This window comes from Meleagris gallopavo, chromosome 6 (genome assembly GCF_905368555.1).
Source record: "Meleagris gallopavo chromosome 6, MGAL_WU_HG_1.1, whole genome shotgun sequence".
Taxonomy (NCBI): domain Eukaryota; kingdom Metazoa; phylum Chordata; class Aves; order Galliformes; family Phasianidae; genus Meleagris; species Meleagris gallopavo.
In genome coordinates this window covers 32,279,068-32,298,269 of record NC_139409.1, presented here as the reverse complement: position 1 = coordinate 32,298,269, position 19,202 = coordinate 32,279,068, and the positions used below count along the sequence as shown (strand labels likewise).

At 49.2% G+C, this 19,202-nt stretch overlaps 1 protein-coding gene across 1 annotated transcript; it reads right to left on the bottom strand.

The window, feature by feature from the left end:
- Positions 1–10,588: 10,588 nt before the first annotated feature.
- Positions 10,589–17,114, bottom strand: EVX1 (even-skipped homeobox 1). The gene is made up of 3 exons (XM_085226261.1): positions 15,453–17,114; positions 13,841–14,088; positions 10,589–13,165 (listed from the first exon to the last, which is right to left on the bottom strand). The coding sequence occupies exons 1-3, from the start codon at positions 15,871–15,873 to the stop codon at positions 12,635–12,637; spliced, it is 1,200 nt and encodes a 399-aa protein (XP_085082387.1). The 5' UTR covers positions 15,874–17,114; the 3' UTR covers positions 10,589–12,634.
- Between the last annotated feature and the right edge of the window lie 2,088 nt (positions 17,115–19,202).

The following is a 19,202-nucleotide window of genomic DNA, read 5'->3' as shown; positions in this document are numbered from 1 at the left end:
AGGCAGAGCCACAGAAGAACTAATGTAAGATGCAACCAGCAAAGAATGAGGAGATGGCAAAACAACTTATTGCCATCAAAAGCATTTTTTTGTCTGCTTAATTAAGGAAGAATAAGTCCTGTTAAAAGGATCTGCCTTTTTCTTTTCTTTTAATGATAATATACTTGGTTGGCAAAGATCTCTACATTTCTTTAGCAGACTCAGAATGCCTTTTGATTTTATCCAGATTCTGATGTAAAAAGCAATATTATTTGAATGTAACACATATTAAGTGGGCAGAAAACCAGAGAACTAATAGATCAGCATGGGAGACAGTCCTAACCTAAAGGGAAAATGCTATCACAGAACCTCCAGCAGCTTTCCTAAAGATTACCACTGCTCTTTACTTTTATCAATATTTTGAGGTGGGGGGATGATGGAAAAGAATGCACATATCTTTGAATTTAAATAAATTGTAAGGATTCCTCGCTTTGACAAAATTACCAGGGTCACGTGGTAAATGGCCACACACCTAATTCTGCATTTGAGTTTGTCACAGAATGTGGATGTGGGGCAGCCTGTGTTTGAAAAGGTTTAAACCTTCAAAGGATTAGGAGAGAATCACGACCATGAATTCTGTATGGGAACTGCTGAATCACAGCCTGAACCTCTGATTGATCACCTGAGGCGAGCAATGAGTCAGCCACGGGAGCACAGGTGAATTGCCTTCACCTGTGTTGCTGGAAGGGGCGGAGCCTGGCTGCACCTCTCCTAGACCCATTTAAGAGCTGACTGCCTGCAGGGATGAGCCTCTTTCTGGAGATCCCTCCTTTGGAGTTATACACCAAGTCCAGGACAGGGGTAAGCACTCTATCTATTCTATTTTATTTTTTTTTTAATGTAATAACCTGCTTAGCTGAACTCTCTTGTATGTTTCATAATTGTAACATCTGTATATTCATTGATTATACAAATTCCCAAAGCAATGTGGTAGCTCATAGGAGTAAGTGAAATGGAAGTAGTAAGTACAGAGGTATTTTTAAATATTATTTAACACAAGTTGAATAATAAAATATAATCTTCACGTGTAAAAAATACAGACAAATTGTGAAAATAGTTGGAAAAACCTTAAAAGAAGAAACAAAAATTCAATTTAAGATTTGTTTTATTGCATTCATATACCATTGCTTCTAATTAGTCATTGCTAAACATTGTACTGAAAGTCTCCGTGATGACGTGGCTAAAAGCTTTGGGAAATGAAAAAGTTGCCAGAAAATGGCTTGCACTGAAATAGGCTGAGATCAACAAGTCACATGGGGTCGTAGCTAAACCAGATGCCTAATGCCGTAGGATTTCCAAAGCATGTAGAGATTTTAAAAATCACAACTTGGTATCTGCAGGATTGCAAGCAGCCAGTACAACAAGGAAGTCACCAAAATGGGTGCATTAAAAAACAAGAGTTAATGCATGATATAAGCAAAAATGTTTGTGAAAGTTTTCTGGAAGTGTTTGCTCTGATACTGACTGCAATTAGTGGCAGGGGGTTAAAGAAAGGCTTTGGGGCTATGAGAGGGAAGCAAAAGGAAAGGCCAGATGAATATCCATAAAAACTTTTGGAGATCTTTCCACACTTACACGTTACAAAAAGCAGAATATATGACGTCAACTTGGGACTTTGCTTCTGGTCTGAAGCTGAGCATTTGCTTTGGTGATGGTGTGATATGCCAGTAGGAGAGAGGCTGTGTGAATAGTGTGTCCCAGCCATGAGAGAGTGGCTGGACATTAGCTAGGACAGCAGGAGTAAATTAGTACAGTGACCCCAGGGAAGGCCACTAAAGATAGAAACATGTTTCCAGCTGCAAATATGGTTTAATAAATGACAAACCTTCAACCAATGTGACAAAGAACGTGAAGAAAATGGGCGCTTCAGATTCCTCTACCAGAGCAGAAGGGTGTGTGAGTAATGTAGGAAAGGAGCAGGAAATTCTCACTTGGGAAAAGCATCATTAGTGTCTGATGTGCATGTGAACAGAGCTTCACGCTTAGATTATAAACAGTGAGTGGAAGGAGGGAAGACAATTTGGTAATTAAAACTCTTGGCTAGAAGGGCTCAAATACACATGAATTGATGTAATGACTAAAAAATACCAAGGATGCAAATAGGAGTGTGTCACAAAGTGCCAAATCAAACCTGAGAATGGGGTGAACTCCCTCTTAAACATTTGTCTGCTATGTCTAGGAATAAAAGTAGTAACATCTGGACAAATGCACAGCAGTACATGTGCTGTTCTATTATCTTATGCAGGTAGCAGTAAGCCATCACTGTTAGCCTCTAGAAATTGTAGACAATTGTCCAACTTGGCAAGTATGCTGTCTAGCATGGAAAAAAAGAAAAGAAAAATTATTTCTTGAACCTTGTTATGATAGATAAATTTCTAGGCTGGAAACTGATAGGTGGCTGGAGACTGGAAATTACATTGAATGTGAGCAATTCTGAGCAATATCTGTATGTGGGGCAGCTTTTTGAGTACAGAACACTACTAAGAGAGAACAAAGTGGTAGCAAATAATTTAAGGGAAAAGATCACTGTGCAACATGCAGAGAGACCTGCAGTAAATAGCAATTAGTATAGATTAAAAATCCTAAAACATAGAAAGCTGAGAAGAGAAGATAAAGAGAAGAGGAAAATTTCAAGGGTGATGTTCATAAGAGCAGTAAGAAAAAGGTTGAATTTATACAAAAAAATAAAAAATAAAAATAAATCCTATCAACTGATACTAGCTGGATGTTTTAATTTGTATTTGGAAAGCAGAGTGACGTTACAAAAAAAAAAAAAGATGAAGTACTTTTAATGAGGTTATTAACTGAAGAGGTTGTTAAACAATACCTAATGGAATAGAGAGATAATCAGCAAATTTGCAGTTTTTGAAGAAGAGACTGGGGAGAAATCTGATGTTTATTTGCAAGAAATCCTGGAATACTGGTGGAATTCCAAAAGGGGTTTTTGCTTCTATTTTGTTGTTCTACTTCTATTCAGAAGGATAGAAAGAGGTGACCTAGTACCTGGGCTGATTAGCATGAGGCCAATGTAAAAGAAAATAAAAACAAAGCTGACATGGTGTTAGTTTTCCTAAAGAACAAAGGAAAGGTGTAAAAGGAAAGGTGAGTCAACAATCTTTAGGAAAAATAGGTCTTAACATTGTACATTTGACTTACTTTGAGATTATGGGTTGAGTTTATAGATGTCTCAGCGTAGGCTTTGTCAGGAAGTTAGCACACAACATTCAAATCTTATTGTACATTGTCACTGTATTGTACAGTGTCCCTGATTAGTAGGTTTGTCAAACAAAGAATTGAATTAACGATCACTAAGAGGAGCTGTCAGCGTTGAAAGCACTGTGATGTGGGACTGCTGCAAACAAGAAGTATGTTCATGTCTACTGTTGACCAAATGTGCATCAAGGGTTTGTGTATGTAGCACCATATAGACCTTACAGACTGGGGAAAACATCCTAGAAGACAGAGATGGAGAAAAGCAAGATCATACTGGAGAAATGTGAGAACACAAGGTCCCATTGCAGTGCTGCAGAAATGCTTTCAGATGAGCGCAGTTCTTGGCTGCCTGTACAGGAAATGTTAAATAGAAATAAAAGATGAAACATGAATGACAGACTACTGCTGGAACAGATGCTAAGTACTCTCATACATGCTTAAAAAGGAGACTGTAAAATTGGGGATGGTGTAGAGGAAAGCCTCACCTAGAGATCAATGACTGAACAAAGTCCTCTCGCTGATAGGCCACACAAATCTGGTTTGCTCAGGTTGTCAGAGCAAAGGCAGCATGGTGGGTTTACTACAGCATGCAAAATTCTTCCATGGAAAATACAGGGAAATAAAAGTTTAGTCATTTAGCAAGCAGAACTGAAGGATAAAATGCCAAATGTTTTTTTTTTTAATCAGAAAAAAAGCAAGGTAGGGTCTCTTTTTCCTGAACTACTCTGTTTGCTTTTGCCAGTGAGAGTGAGTTGTAGTTGGCATATAATACCAAGATTCCTCACATGCTGATATGCTAGATCACATCAGGCACCTGTTTCAAAACTTTTACTGTCAAATGCATCATAATAAATAAGTTGGGAAAAATGTAACAGTTTGTGATGTACAGACCAAGTTGTAGGTTTTTCTAGATTTAAACTGGCAATTCATAAAATTGTAGCAAATATGGGAAATGATGCATCAGAAGCATATTAAAAAAGCATCAGTATGAGAAAATAACAACAACTCTGATTTCTGTTGGTATGGAAGATTGCAGTAGACATGATTCAAGTAGCACCCCTTGCTGAAGGGGCAGTTATGCCAAAGTGAAATGATGTGCACGCAGATGCTCAGCTTTACCTCTTCTCGCCAATAAGAGGCTGCTGTGAGAATCATGTTCCTGAATAAAAAGTGATTAGATCTACTAGAGTTAACATTTTTGCCCTTGTTGGAGTTATACAGTGGTGATACGAAGGCATGCGCCATAGTGTAGAAGTGTTACCCTAGCCAACTACTTAGATACTGAGAAGTATAGAATCAGACCTAGGAGTACCTTTTGTCTGGCAAAATACCTGGGAACAAACTTTGTATTAGGTATGGGCATCTTATGAGCTACTTAATGTGCCAAAGTTGTATGATGCTGCTGATCATCATTTGCTTCAAATCTCAACTGATATTTGGGTTTGGCTGGAGAGTACTGGGCAGGAGAATACCACTAGATATTGCCTGCACTACTAGGCAGCTCAACAGTGAGAATCAGTACAGTACCAATGTCTCTCATTCCCACACACAGACCTTGAGATCCAGAAGCAGATTCCCATAGGTGGATGTGGAGCAACTTTAGAAAATGAAAGTCGCGTTGCTCTTTTTCCTGCCCATCTTGCACTACCAGCCTAGAAATACTTGCACCCATTATTTGAGATATAATGGTTTTCAGTTGGCATCTTATAGTACAAAAATAAGTAGCTGTGTCAAAGACATGGATATGAACTGCCCTGTTGACATTGATTGGGGAACTATAACTAATGACGTGATAGAAATTAGATTTGTTAAAATGTGCCTCATGGCTGCAGGAGTAAGTGCCTTATTATTAGATTCGGTTCCTCAGTACTGCAAAAGCATAGTTGTTGCAAAAGCTTGCCTTTGTGACACAAATGGCATGCAGGCTTGAAGGTGGGAAGTTGAGTGCCAGAACAGAGAGAGAGAAGGGAATGGGATAGTGCACTCTTATGTTCTTGTATCTTGTAAGCAAGTGTTAGTGGGCAGCAATGTACTGCTCGGGGCTGAGAATGTCTGAGACACTCGGGCTTTTCCTCTCATCCAAATCCGCACTACCACCAAACAAGGAATGCGTTAGGAACATCATCTGGCTGAGCACTCTCCTGCCTCTGGAATAGGTCCCAGCCACATTACAGCTGGCTGCAAGGGAAGTATAAACATTGACAAACCTAGGTTTTTTTCCTTTCTTTTTTTCCTTCTCTTTTCTGTATGATTTTCTACTTAATTTGTAGCTGGCAGAAGAGGCAAGTCTGTGCTCCTTTCTAGCTGAAGGTTTAGTAAACCAGACCTTCTGGTTTTGGATTAAATTTTATTTCAGGTCAGGTCATTCGTGGAAAGTGGTTTTGGAACCTATGACTCAATGTCTCCGCATTAGAGAAAACTTCCCTCCTTAAAGTACACAGACTTGAGTAAATGTTAGAATAATTGTAATTCATTCCCAGGAGTGATTCACAGTCTATGTGAGTACAAGGCCACATATTAATTGTGTGGACCTCGTAATAGTTACTTTATTTGTTCTGCAATTCATCTCGAATCCTGCAGCGCAACAGCAGTAAGCAAACTCTCCTAAGGAAGGAAAAATGTGTTTTGGGGTTAGTTAGGACTTTCAGAATCTGGTCAGAGACAAACAAGGCGGAAAGTACAACTGTCACAGGATGGAATCAAGTGGCATTTTCAGGCTGGGACTTCTGGTGGAAATGGATGACGTCTCTGGGTCTGCTTCTGGGGGCCAACTGTAAAGGATATCTCTGCTGTAATATTGTATTGCTGCTTGAGATGCGTGTGGCAAAAAGGCAGTACTTCAAAGCAGGAAGACAAAATGCTGAAGAGGAAATGAAATAGTTCACCTTAAAAATATCGATCAGAAATGTTTCCCTGCAGAAACCTGATGGCTGTGCTTCGAGATGTACCCAGGCACTGGGAATGGATGGCACCAGAGGCAGCCTCAGGCTGGCCACATTCCCTGGAGACACCTGAGAAGTCAGCACCACTTTCCGTTCTCCTAAATTTATTTCCTTATTCATCAAAAGTCTCATCTTCCTCTGCCTTCATAAGATTTCTTTTTCCTTAAAATGGTCTCGGTATGGGGGTACTCGGGGTGGGGGGGAGGGGGGGGGGGGGAGTGGGGAAGAAAGGAAAAGAAAGAGTTGCACCAAGGTGAGCTTCCAGTGACAGCTGTCTTTTATTCCTCCTGTTTTTCTTAGCACAGCCCTTCTGAGGGTGCTTGTCAAGAACGAACTTCCTCCCCCCTGACTCTTCGTTTCTCTTTCAGAGCGACTTCTGATCTCAGAAATGTATTTCGTATGTTTGATGGATGAAGCGATCAATTTCTTTTTCGACTGAGTGTTTTTGATTAGGAATATATTGTCGGCGGTTCTTTCTCCCTGTCCAGCTGTGTATTTTGTTTTCTTTCCTCCTCCCCCAAGGTAAATCCAGAGCGTCGTAATGGGATCTATGTATACAGTATGTGGCATTTAAATAAAACGTTTTATCAAGCATCTTTAAATCTGCACTCAGCCTCATTTAACCTCTAAAATTACTCTTAACAGACGACCTTCATTAGCCAAATTGGAAGGAACGTGTTCTCTGTTTTAAACAGCGCCGATGAACACCCTTCCTCCTCTGAAGCAGAAGGGGGATGTGATGCGGGATGCAGCCACCACCGCACTGCTCGGGCACGGCGTGTCCGTTAGCATACGGCCCCGCGGGACGGCTTGCAGCGCTTGATCCGCTCGCAGGGGTGCGGGATCCGTGCCCCCAGCCGAGAGATGCCCTCGTTGCCTCGTGAGCGGGCAGAGCTTGCTGAGCGAGCGCTCGCCGTCCACGCTCCCGGGTTGCCTGTCCCAGAGGACGCCAATTAAAGGCACTAATTGGACAGCAATACATCAAAGTCCGCCGCTGAGATCGGCTTCTCCGAGCTCCGGGGGTCCTGCGGGCAGGCTTTTGTTGTAGAGAACAGCGATGCTCCGAGTTCCTGTGTCGATACACGGCCACGTGTGCACCCACCCGCCCCAATTCCCTGTGTCTTCCCCGGGGGTGGATGCCGCCCCCCGACCCCGCTCCCCTTTGGGACAAGATGCGGGAAAACCTCACCCCGGGGCCGGCTCCGCACACACCCTCCCCGGGAAGAGAGGCGCGGGGCAGGAGCGGTCCCTCTCACAGCCCGGGCACCGTCCGGTGGCTGCCTTCCCCGTGCCTTGGCAGCGGGTGTCCGTTTGAGCTCCCGCTTTGGGCAGCAGCCTGGGTCCCTCGTTCCGAAGGGTTTTAGGGTTTCAGGCTCATCTGTATCTGTGAGTCTTCAAAAGGGCAGAAGGGAAAAAGGACAGAGCACTCGATGCGGAGCTGATGGAGGGGATGGTGTTGGGCGGTTGTCCCCTTTCCGCCCTCCCTGCAGCTCCCTTCCTCCCTCCGAGGATGTGCCGGGAGCGAGGAGGCGGCTCATCATTTACTGCCCACGGAGGCATTTGTTTTTCATTTTGCGAACGCTTCCCTTTAAGTAATTGTTCCTGTTAAGAGCGTGTACCTTTCACCGGGCTCTGCCGCACTATAAATAATCCCGATGAAGATGCAAGGATATGACTTTCACAAGATTGGACAATTGATTAAAACTGTGACCTGCAATTGCGAATAATCTTGGAAGGCTATTTAAACAGATGAAGGCCTAAATTGTCTTGCTTGTATCTGAATTAATTTCTCATTCATCATCATTATGGAGTGATTGGCTCTATTCAGGCTCTGCAGCCTGCTGGAACGAAACTGGATTTAAATGAGACTGTAACACAATTTAAATGCTCTCCGGCTTTAACGAGGCCAATCGAGCAGCTGCAATAAATACAAATATTTTTCTAAACAGCCTTGTTTTAAATAATTACATAATACTTTCATGTGATGTTCTTAAGTGGTAATTTCTTTCTCTCAAATCCCAGGCACTCCTTCCAAGAAGGGCAGCGGGGAAAAGCACTTTGCCTGCTTGCTTTGTGTCTGTGTACGTTCACGCGATGCATCGATGGTGATTCTTTAACGCGGGTTGTGTAAATATTGATGTCAACCCGGGTTGGGTGGGGACACACTCAGTTTGACTGGGGAGAAAAAAAAAAAAAAAGAAAAATAAAGAAAAGAAAAAAATGGGAAAAAAAATGAGTGGAAAATTGTGGTGATTTCTTTGCTTTCTTGTTTGAAAGCAGGGAATGAGAGAATTAGAGAAAGCTTGGCGAAAACGGGAAGCTGCCCCATACAGGATCTGCCCGTCCACGGGACAGCGCTCAGAGCCTCCGCGGGCGCGGAGGGGACGCGAAAATGAGCAGCGAGAGGGGAGCGGGGAACAAACGGGGGGTCGGGAGCGAAGGGATGAAGCGAAAGGACGTGGGAGTCGCGTCCCACGCAGGAACCTGATGCTCCCGAACGGAGCCGTTTGTGGTAGGACGCTCCGACTCACCCCGGCGGTTCGGTACCCTGGGTGACAGCATCGTGAGCTGCGGGACCCGGCCTCGGGGTGACATATGGCGGAGGGTGTTCGCAGGGGCAGTAAAATTAAGTGGCCGTGCGAGCGGGAGAAGAATAGGAAACAAAAGGATCCTTCGGATACACGAGTCAAAAGCTAAGGGTGCCGCACGCCTTGCTGCAGGTGCTGGCAAACGACCTAACAACCGAGCAGAAAATGGGAAAGATGGAGAGCCGATTTTCTAATGATTTGGGCGCTGGAGGAAAGAATAGTGCTAGGAAAGCAGATCCGGTCCCGTTTAATCATACAGCCTTAATAAAAACGTATGGTCTGAGACGGGGACGTAAGCGGCAGTCTCGGCGCTATCTCACTTAATGGCACAAAAGGTGACATAAAACACAACAGAGATGGGCTGAGCGGAGCCGAAGGGGGCTGAGTGATTTGATGGTAACGGAGCAATTTAATGCGCGAGTTACAGCACCGCTCCTCGGGATCGTTTAGGCTTAACCCATTCTCCAGAGCTCATCTTCTTCCTCTCGCGGTCCTTTTTTTATTGGTATTATTATTATTCAGTTGTTTAAAATGAGCATTATCCCAAACATATGCAGTGCAATCAGCTCGGTCACACTTACAAGAACACGCTTTAATAAGGCAATCAATCAAACGCTAACAAGGCGGGGAAGGCCTTTCGGAGCCGAATTGGGCTGGCTGGGGAGCGGAGCCCGTGCGGCACACGGGGCAACCGAAGGCAGCCCAGAGCCCGGCGGTGACACGGGGGTGGGCACCTTCCGCAGGGCCCGGCCCGGCCCAGCACCTCAGCGATCGGGGGTCTCAACCTCGGCCACAGGAGGAGCCGAGAGGCGGCGGGGGAGTCGGGGGGGGTAGAGGGCCGAGGCAGAGCCGCTGCCCTCCCGGTGGGTGCCCCGCGTGTGGCCGAGAGCGATGCCCCGCGTAGGGCCGTGGGCACCACCTCCGGCGGCGAAAGCGTTAATGGCCCCGGCCCCACGCAGCAAAAGGAAAATTTCATTATGAAGTAATGAGTAATTCCTCCCGGCGAGATGTATTGTTATATCTTCCACTTCAATTTAGGAGCACAGCGGCTCAATTACCTAGAAAATACAGTCAATTAAAGGCTGCTGATTGGACACGAGGACGGATCATCGATCTTGTACTTTCCAATATCGCTCCAGACACCTCATTTTCCCTCCCCTATTAACTGAAAATACTCTCGGCATTACTGAGACCCGGAGCCTATTTACCTGTCGCAGGCAATCTCTGCCCTGTGACCGAGCCGCAGAGAAATTCACTGCCACCCTCCGTGCCGCAGCCCCTCCGGGCACGACGGCCGGGGGATGCAGGAGCTGCGGGTGCGGGGTGACCGTGCTCGGTGCGTGCCCCAGCGCGGGGACTGTCCCCTTTACCCACAGAGGTGGTGCGGAGTGGCTACGTTCCCCCTCACACGCACATCACGCACCCCCATCTATATAAAATATGTGTATTTGACGCACATGTATATGCGTGTATATATATTTTAATACGTATATTTGTATGTGTATATATACATATAGCCCCCTAGCTCACTGTGCATTGCAACCCGTTGCATCCCAGAAGAGGTGACCGTGCCCTGCGATGGCAGCAGGTGCCTCTGCCAGGCCGGAAGGACTCGGCCACTCAGGACCCCCGCGGTTTTACTTGGTGGCACTCCGACCCACCCGATGCCGCCTGTCCCCGGCGTTGCCAGGGCTTCTGGGTCTCTCCTTAGCTCCTGTCTTACCGAACTTTTTTTTTTTTTTTTTTCCGAACGTGCTAAAAGGCAAAGTCGGGGGGGGGGGGGGGGGGGAGGGAAGCCAAGATTTTCCCTAGCTCTGCCCTTGGACGCTGTTTACGGTTGTTATTTCCAGAGAGTGGGGGGAGGGGAGTCTATTTGCGAATGTCCAAAAAGGGCCATCAGTTTCCATGTCCATGAGGACATCTCGCTCAGAGAGGGAGAAACAATCTGCCCTTAATGATTTAAAGATGATGACTTTGGATCCGTTTTATAACAAAAATTATAAACAATTTTTGATTGGAAAAATACATCCTGGCACGCCCGTATCTCTCTCCTGCTTTCCATCCACTGCAGCGAAGAGCTGCTATGTGCTCCCTGCGCTGAGGACAGAGCGACAACGAACCAGAGGGTCCTTAGCAGCTGAACGCACAGCGGATAGCGGAGGTGTCAGCCCGACTCGGTTCGGCCAACTCTTGTCCTCCTGCTTGGCGAACCGCAACTGTTAGAAACCGCACGGAGTGAAATTCGTCTTAAGCAAAGCTTTGTTGGTTGTTTTTTGTTGCTTTTTTTTCTTTTTTTTTTTTTTTTTAAACAAGCGCAATAAAAATGTGGATGATGTGTTGTTTAAATGTGCCTGTCAGCATTGCAATTGGTGGTGGTACTGTGGTGGTACTGTGTTTTGTTCCGACACGGTAACAAATGATGACGGTCTTTGGGCTATTTAAAAATACAGTCAAATAAACAAATTCTGTTTTGGAAGGAACTTCAGCCCAGCTCGGTGTGCGTGTTTGCTTTCAGAACTGTAGGCTGACGGAAACCCGAGCAAAAGCGATGATGCTACCTCCTTCCGAAATACCTGAAGGGGAAAGGGGAGGGGATGCGGAAGAAATCCTCCTCCAGAAGGAAGAGAGCAGTGTGAAGGGCACATACAGATGCAAAGAGCAGGGGTGGGGAAGGAGATAAAAAACAGCACTTGAAATGTAAAAAAAAAAAGGGAGGGGGAGGGGGGGATGGGAAAGAGCCGCATCCAGAAGTCAGTGAGTGAACTGAAGGCAGTACAAAGGAAGGGAAATCGCCTTTGCTCCAATTTACAGACTGGTGATTGTCTGAAGAAGTGCTGCTCCCTGTCACCTAATCTCTTCCCTTGGCGGCTTGTTAGCGTTTGGCACGGGGGCTCTGCTCACGGAGCGTTATACATTCGATATTCAAAAACCCTTCTTACATATACATCAGTTGCTAATTTCGTCGGTGTGTGCACATTTCAGCGACTGATAATAGGACGTTGTTATTTAAAGGACAAATAGCTCTGACCCGTAGAGAAGCAGCAGCTCGTGGGGTTTTTTTTGTTGTTGTTTTTTTATCCCTGCCAATTCCAGTCTACCTCTTAAAACTAAAAGTTGGAATGAAGGAGGAGACGCGGTGCTACAATTCTGCTCAAAGCGAAGGAGGAGACAAGGGACAGTAAAGAATGCAATTAAATCACGATAGCAATGTACAGAATGTCAGGTTTTTTCTTTATGGTAAAGCATTGTTCTTCTCTATAGAAATTACTGGATAATACTATTGAGTTGCAATCCTGAAACCTTTTGGTTTTGCTGTTTGATTGTTGGTTTTATTTTCTGAACGCCCCGGTAGATCGCAGCTTTGCGTTCTTCATGCGCACCAGCCATTTCGTTATCGAGATAATGTTTCTTTCAAGTATTTCAGATTTCCCTTCTCAGTCCCATAGCTCTGTGCATAAGGTCGGTTGCTGTAACCCGCAGAAGTTCTGGCCCCGATAGTAAGTCCGTCAATCGACAAGAAAGTCCCCGCTCATCTCTGTGCTTTACTGAAATGTGTTTCATTCAGGTAGATCTTGTTTCTCCTCCGTGCCTAAAACCCTTCTCCGAGATAAATCACTGCTCGTCCCTGTTCTTTTTTTTTTTCCCCCCCGTGGAATGTAAATCCTTTCAAGACTGAGTTATTTTTAGTCTTTTTTTTTCTTCTTTTTTTCTTTTCTTTTCTTTTTTTTTTTTTTCCCATAGGTGTCCACTTCTGGGGAGAGAACACGATTAAATAAACATCGACCATACGTACATTAACTCGAAGAGCACCCGGGAAAGGGGCGAATTATTGAACAACCCTGAGACGAAGCTTTATCTCGTTAAAGGTACTTCTTCCCTCTGGTCCATGGAAACCGAGGTGGCTTTGCTCAGCACCGAGGGGGTGAAAGTGAGGAAGGAGTCCGTCCTGGTGGTGGCCGAGCAGGTAAAGTCTGACCCGGCGGGTCTCTGTGCCAACCCGTTGGACGGGCTGCCGTGGCACGCCAGGCACGAGCAGGGGCTGCCACCGGCGCTGCCGAGTCCATGGCTCGGGGCGGGGTACAGAGAGGGGTGCCTGAAGGCGCAGAGCAGCTCCGGCCGCGGGTACGGGTGGGACAGGACGCGGAAGGTGTCCAGCGGCCGCAGCGGGGTGCTGAAGGGAGCGGCGGCCGAGGCCGAGGTGGCCCCGATGCCCATGTGAGAGTAGTAGGGCAGGGGCAGGTGGGATGGGAAGGGGTAGGGCAGGTTGCCGGTGGCGGCCGCGTGGCTCATCATGTAGGTGTAGAACGCCGGGTCCGCCGGGTGCGGCCAGGTCATGGCCAGGCGCTGCCGCTTGTCCTTCATCCGCCGGTTCTGGAACCACACCTGCGGAGAGAGGGGAGGCCACAGCCGTCACCCGCCGCCACGGCGCATCTCCCGGCTCCGTGCGCGGCCGAGCCCCGGGACCGCTCCTCGTGGCCGAGCCGACACCGGTCACGATCCCCGCTCCTTGAAGGGATCGCTTAAAGCGCTGTAAATCCTGACAGAGACCCAATGGGGTTGGCTCGTTAGACTGCTTATCTCCCTTTCTTCCTACCGGGGCTCGTCCCTCTGGGCAAACCGACCACTCTGCCTCTTGCAGACAGAATTACCTGGGATTCCTTTCTTTCTTTTTTTTTTTTTTAATTATTGTTATTATTATGTTGTGCAAATGTTACAGCAAATAGCAAAGCAGAGCGGGGAAAAAAGAGATTCTACTGCCCTCCTATTCCCTCCCTCGATAGCCGAGAGAGTTTTGGATCGGGCTGAGGGGAAGATTAGCTATAATCCAGTAGGGAGAGACCAGCTTAGCGGTGCTGGCTGGGATGGCCCCGGAGCCGCGTCTTTCCCCTCCCCCCGCAATGCCGCATGCTGCGGGGTGCGGGCAGGGCCGGGAGAGGGGCGGGGGGCGGGGGGTGAGAGAGGGCTGCGCTGGCGAAGTGCTTTCCCGAGTTTTGCAAGGAAGTTTGGCTATATAGATTTATATCGTGCTAATTGGAAACATGTCCGAGCCGTGTGTACCTTGATGGTGGTTTCTGGCAGATTTAGAGCAGCCGCCAGCTCACATCTCCGGGGCCTGGACACGTAGTTCTCCCGGTAAAACTCCTTCTCCAACCGGGCGATCTGCTCGCGGGTGAAGGCGGTGCGGTACCGGCGCATCTGGTCGCTGGCGCTGCAGCTCAGCGGGCCCTGGGAGCCGCCGCCGCCGCCGCCCTTGGAGTGATCCCCGCCGCCGCCGGGGCTGCCGGCCCGAGCCTCGGAGCACTGGCCTAAGAGGGGAGCCCGCGGAAGGGACACGTGCTGGAGGACGGGTGGGCACGGGGGAATGCTCCCCGACCGCCGCCCCATCGAGCTGCCCTCTCCTCCGCACGCCTCCCCGTTTGTGTCTTTTCTATGCCTGCTCCCCTAGAGTAGGGATGCTTGGGAGATATCTATGAGGAGTGGGGCTGGAGAAAGGGGTGATGCCCCAAAACACGCATACGGCACCCCTGCAGTAACCGCTGGGCCGTCCGCTCAATCCCCGCGCTGTGAAGCTGGAGGCTGCCGCAGCATTCCCGGCCCCGAGGGCTGGGAAGGGCAGGTGTGCCCAGGGCCTTCCCGCAGCCCAGCGAGAGCCCGGGAGCGGAGCAGTCGGCGGGCAGGAGCCCAGCCCCCAACCCGGGGAGGGGGTCAGGCCCTGGAGACACTCTGCTCAGCCTCCAGAGCTCGAGGTGGGATGTTTTCCAAAAGCCCCTAAAGGACGGAATGGAGGCGGACATCACCGTCCGCACTTCCCGGCTTCTTCTTCGAGTGATGGAGGAGCGGAGAGAGGAGGGAAGCGGATCGTTATTAGGACTGGGGGGGCTCCGCCAGGATGAGAAGATGGGAATAAGGAGCGGGGGTAGGGGGAGAAAGGGCCTGGCCGCTGCTTTTGCTTTCAAATGCAACTCTCTCTCATTGTGCTCGAGACCAAAGGCAATTAATTCATTGGGACCATTTCCGAGCTGGCGCCATCGAGACACAGAAGTGACAAGGTAATTTGGACCTCTCCCTTTTTTTTTTTTTTTTTTTTTTTTTTTTTTTTTTATCCCAACGTGCAAACAAGGACCTCTCCGCCGCACTCGGGGCAGGCAGGAGTCGGCGAGAGATTTTACAGTCTTTACGGGCTCTTCCGCACTCGCCCGGGCACATTTCACCCTGCAAAACCACAAACAGCTCTCGGCCAGAAAACCCGTTTGATGTTGCTCCCCCGTGCCCACCCCCTTCGAGCTCAGAACCGCGCCGCTGGGGAAGATCCGAAGGGGTTTCCTGGAGAACGCACCGTCCGCGTAGTAGGGAAGGACGAAAATAAAATGAAAGGATCGGTGCGGGGGGCTCTTGGCCAAGGGGCCCTGCGGGACCGGCTGCGGATTTGACGCTCAGGGAAACCTGGCTGCCCTCCAGGGGCGCGGCGGCTGCCCGCTGTCGTGCCCTCCGCCTCCCCAGCGAGCCGCCCGATGCAAGGGGGCCGAGGGATGGACTGGAGAAGGGAATCCCCCCGCCACCCCCGCCCCGGCTTTGAGGGGAAGCCCCCTCCGGCAGCCCCCCGCCCCCCGGTGCTGCCCCCCGGCCCGGGAGCGGGAGGGGGCTGCAGGCATGGGAAGGAGTTGGGTACCTTTGCTGTGTTGGTACTCGGCGCTCCCCGTGGCGCAGTCCGGGGTGCAGCTCACCTCGATTTCCTCATAGAAATCCGACTCGGTGTCCGAGCTGCTCTGCTGCCCTTTGCTGGAGGGGGGCTCCGTGCCGGGGGGTTGCTGTCCGGCCCCGAGCAGCGCTGCCGAGCGGCTCTCCGGCACCGTCCCTGTCCCCGGCAGCACCTCCACCTCCTCTTCGTCTTCTCCGCCGCCACCTCCTCCTCTCTCCCGGGACGACAAGGGGCCAGGTCTGGGGCTGAGGCAGTTCCGAGGGATCATCTTCTCCTGCGGCTCCGGAGCGGGGCTCCTCACCGTTTCGGCCAAATTAGGCACCCTCTTGCCAACCAGAGCGCCAAGTTGCGTCCCTTCCAGAAACATCACCATCTCCTTCCTGCTTTCCATCGTGGCTTCTTTTACGGGAGGGGGGAAACAAATCCAGATCTCGTCCCCCCCTCCCCGCCGCTCCCGCCCCAACCCCGTGTGCAGCCCGCGACCCGCTGCCGGCGGTGCGGAGGAGCAGCGGGGAGATGGGGTGACCTTGTGATGCGAGCGCTGCTCTGTGCCGTGCTGCTCTGGGAGGGATCACCATTGCCCTCTTCTTTCTAAGCTGTCATCCTCAATGGTGCAGTCGTCATTACAGTACCACTGGTGACGCCACACATTGATTGCCAGCGGATAAATAGAAACGTCTGCCATGGGGAAGATGAAAGGAAGAGTCGGAGCTAATGGGCTCAACGCGTGATGCACCTGGTGTAGGAGCCGCGATGGAGAGGGAAGTGTGAAAGGGAGATGCATATGGAGCGGAGCTGCAAAGAGGTTGTAACATGCGGGCAGAGTTCCGCGGGGGGAAGCCTCGCTTGGCCATTAAACAGAGCCTTTTGATTGCTTTAAGCCACCGCCTTGATGTAAAACCGAGGCGAAGAGCCCTAGCCGCATCCTGGGAGTGAGAAGATGCGTACCGAAACCTCTTCCTTCGATGCATTATTTATTGCTGGCAATCGGCTTCCGCAGAGCTGCATGGATGAGGCTTTAGGAATCCTTTGCAAACTCGAGGATAAGGAAATGCGCTACTGACATTCGAATGTAGAAACAGCCTTGGCTTCTCGTTCTGATTAAGTATCGGTGCCTGTTCGTAGAATTTTGATTGAGATTAAACGATAGTTGAAAATTCGGAAATGCGGTCACAAATTTATTGCGTTTTACGGCGGAAAAGATAGAACCGACTTCACTTTTCATAACTGTAGGTAGTCTGTCTACCTGATCTTTATCATTTACTCTCATTTCTTCCTTCATTTTTCGTATTTTCGATTCGCTTTTAGGAGGGTTTTCTTCCTCCTCCCCTTTCTACTTTTTATTTAATAGTTTTGCATACATTGTTATCTACTTTCAGGAGGAACAACTGCTAGAAGAAGCTCTGCCAGAGCAATACAGAGAGAAATTCGTATTATCAAGGCCAGAACTCGTTCTCACCAGCAGATGCTGCAAACCAGAGATGATGGGGGCAGCCGCTCGGACAGCACTTGTCTGAAAATCAGAGACCTCGCACCCCAAATATGTGCTCTCCTTGGTGTATTTCGATATTTCTAATGAGTGCAGCAAGGATCTCATCTCGAGTTCATATTGACTCGCACGTGTAGTGTCAGGTCATTCTCACCATCTGCCGTAACGAGATTGTTCTCAATTTTTTTTCTCGGAGCGTTATTGGCTAGTCGGGTTACAGAAAACATTCAGCCAATTACGTTTCCTACCCGGTAAGGAATTTACTGGCATATTTGAGGTGACGTTGCTTTGGTAGGGAACGGGCAGAGCATTGGGAAACACGCTGGGATTTTCTGTAGAGCCCCGCGAGCAGGAAGCGAGAAGGCAGGCAGAGAGAGACAAACAGACAGACAGACAAACAAACAGATTCCCCATCCTCTCGGTCCATGGGTGAAGACGTGCTGCAGCAATACGCATGCCGATTTCAGGGGGATAAAGCAGGAATTTTTACAGGGTACCGCCACCAATCTCTCGCTCTGCCTGTGAGACACGCGGACTCGTTTATGGGCACACACACCACGCACCACCCCGCTCAGACCGCACTGATTTCATCACACGTGTGTTGCCTGTGTATCGAAAACTCCTCGCTCGGTTCCCTTCCCCTTCTTTCCCTTGCCAGCCTCAGACCCGATGTGTGCCCTTCGTGCTTCGGACGAGGACCCGCCGCAATCCGGCTCGCGGGAGCGGACAGGGGAGCCCCAGAAGCGGGCTGCAGAATCGGGCCCAACTGCTGGAGGAGGGATGGACGGACTGACGGCAGCAGTCCATTTCCACCGCCTCCTGCTCCCAGAGGCCGGGGCTGGGACGGGAGGCGGTGCACGGGGATGAGGGCAGTGCGGAGCGGAGCAGTCGGGTCGAGATGGGGCAGTTCGGGCAGCGCCGTGCCCGTGGGGCTCTGCCGCTTACCTACGTCTGGTGGCATCGCCACTGCGCTTCGTTACGGGCTGGTTTCGTGTCACCATCGCCTCTGATGACTGCGTGAAGGGTTCGCCTCCCCCGAGGCCCCGCTCAGAGCGGGTCTCACGGGAAGCTCGCCTTTGGAATCACTCCTGGCTCAGGCACGCAGTCGAGGAGGTCTGTTGTGTCTGTGCAATTCCCCATTACTACCAGTTTTGGGGTAGCGAGGGGAGGGACGTTAATGTCTCTTTCTGAATAAAACAGTAACAAGGAGCTGAATGCAGAACGCAGGGGAGCTTCCCCAGACGGGCCGATGTACATGATGACTGCCGGGAAGTTTGCAGGAAATCTTCCAGCCTGCATCAGGCTGGAGCCCTCGAGATGGTCCCCACGGGTTACCCCGGACAATCCCCACCGATCTGATTATTTTCGTTTATCATCCATTGCTGTTTCCTTCCTCGCCCTGCTCTCAGCCTGATCCCACCGGACACCACCCCCCGGGTTTGTTGCTCCCGTGCTGCTGGCCGTTGTGAGGGGCGATGTGAGTCAGCGGCAGCACGGGCTGCAGAACACACACTTACACACGGACAGGCAGACAGACACCCTACACGCAGAGCTATTTGCCAAGAGTAAACACAGAGCTCAAGGCCCGAATGGAGTCTAAGGGAAGGGGGAAAAAAGAAAGAAAGAAAGAAAGAAAGAAAGAAAGAAAGAAAGAAAGAAAGAAAGAAAGAAAGAAAGAAAAGAAAGAAAGAAAGAAAGAAAGAAAGAAAGAAAGAAAGAAAGAAAGAAAGAAAGAAAGAAAGAAAGAAAGAAAGAAAGAAAGAAAGAAAGAAAGAAAGAAAGAAAGAAAGAAAGAAAGAAAGAAAGAAAGAAAGAAAGAAAGAAAGAAAGAAAGAAAGAAAGAAAGAAAGAAAAAGGGCTCTGCTGGGCTCAAAGTGTATTAGCACGGCGCTTCATACATTGCCTTTATTTTCACAGCCCCGAGGAGGATGCACGGCCACGACAGCCCCTTCCCGCACAGCCCGTCCCGTCCCGCTCCCCTCTCCCTGCGCGGTGATGCTGTGCCGGGAACGGCTCCGGCTTTGCCTCTGCCTTGTGTTTCCCACAGATCTGTCAAGTCCGATTTGGAAGGAGACTCCCTCATTTGGGATTAATTTCCAGGCAGATTGGAAAGTATATCTCTACGGGGTTTTATTTTTTTTTGTTTCTACAGAGATTTTTATGAAGTCTCCCTCACTCTGTTGGTCACAATCTGGACGTCAGAACTACCCTCAAAACTTTCCAAGCTGATT

What these genes read in the sequence shown, in the direction of transcription:
- EVX1 (XM_085226261.1), bottom strand. Translation starts at nt 15,873, where the DNA reads ATGGAAAGCAGGAAGGAGATGGTGATGTTTCTGGAAGGGACGCAACTT. An exon ending in CGAGTACCAACACAGCAAAG is followed by an intron (nt 14,089 to 15,452) that starts GTACCCAACTCC and finishes CTCCCCTCTTAG; the next exon opens with GCCAGTGCTCCGAGGCTCGG. An exon ending in TGCCAGAAACCACCATCAAG is followed by an intron (nt 13,166 to 13,840) that starts GTACACACGGCT and finishes CTCTCTCCGCAG; the next exon opens with GTGTGGTTCCAGAACCGGCG.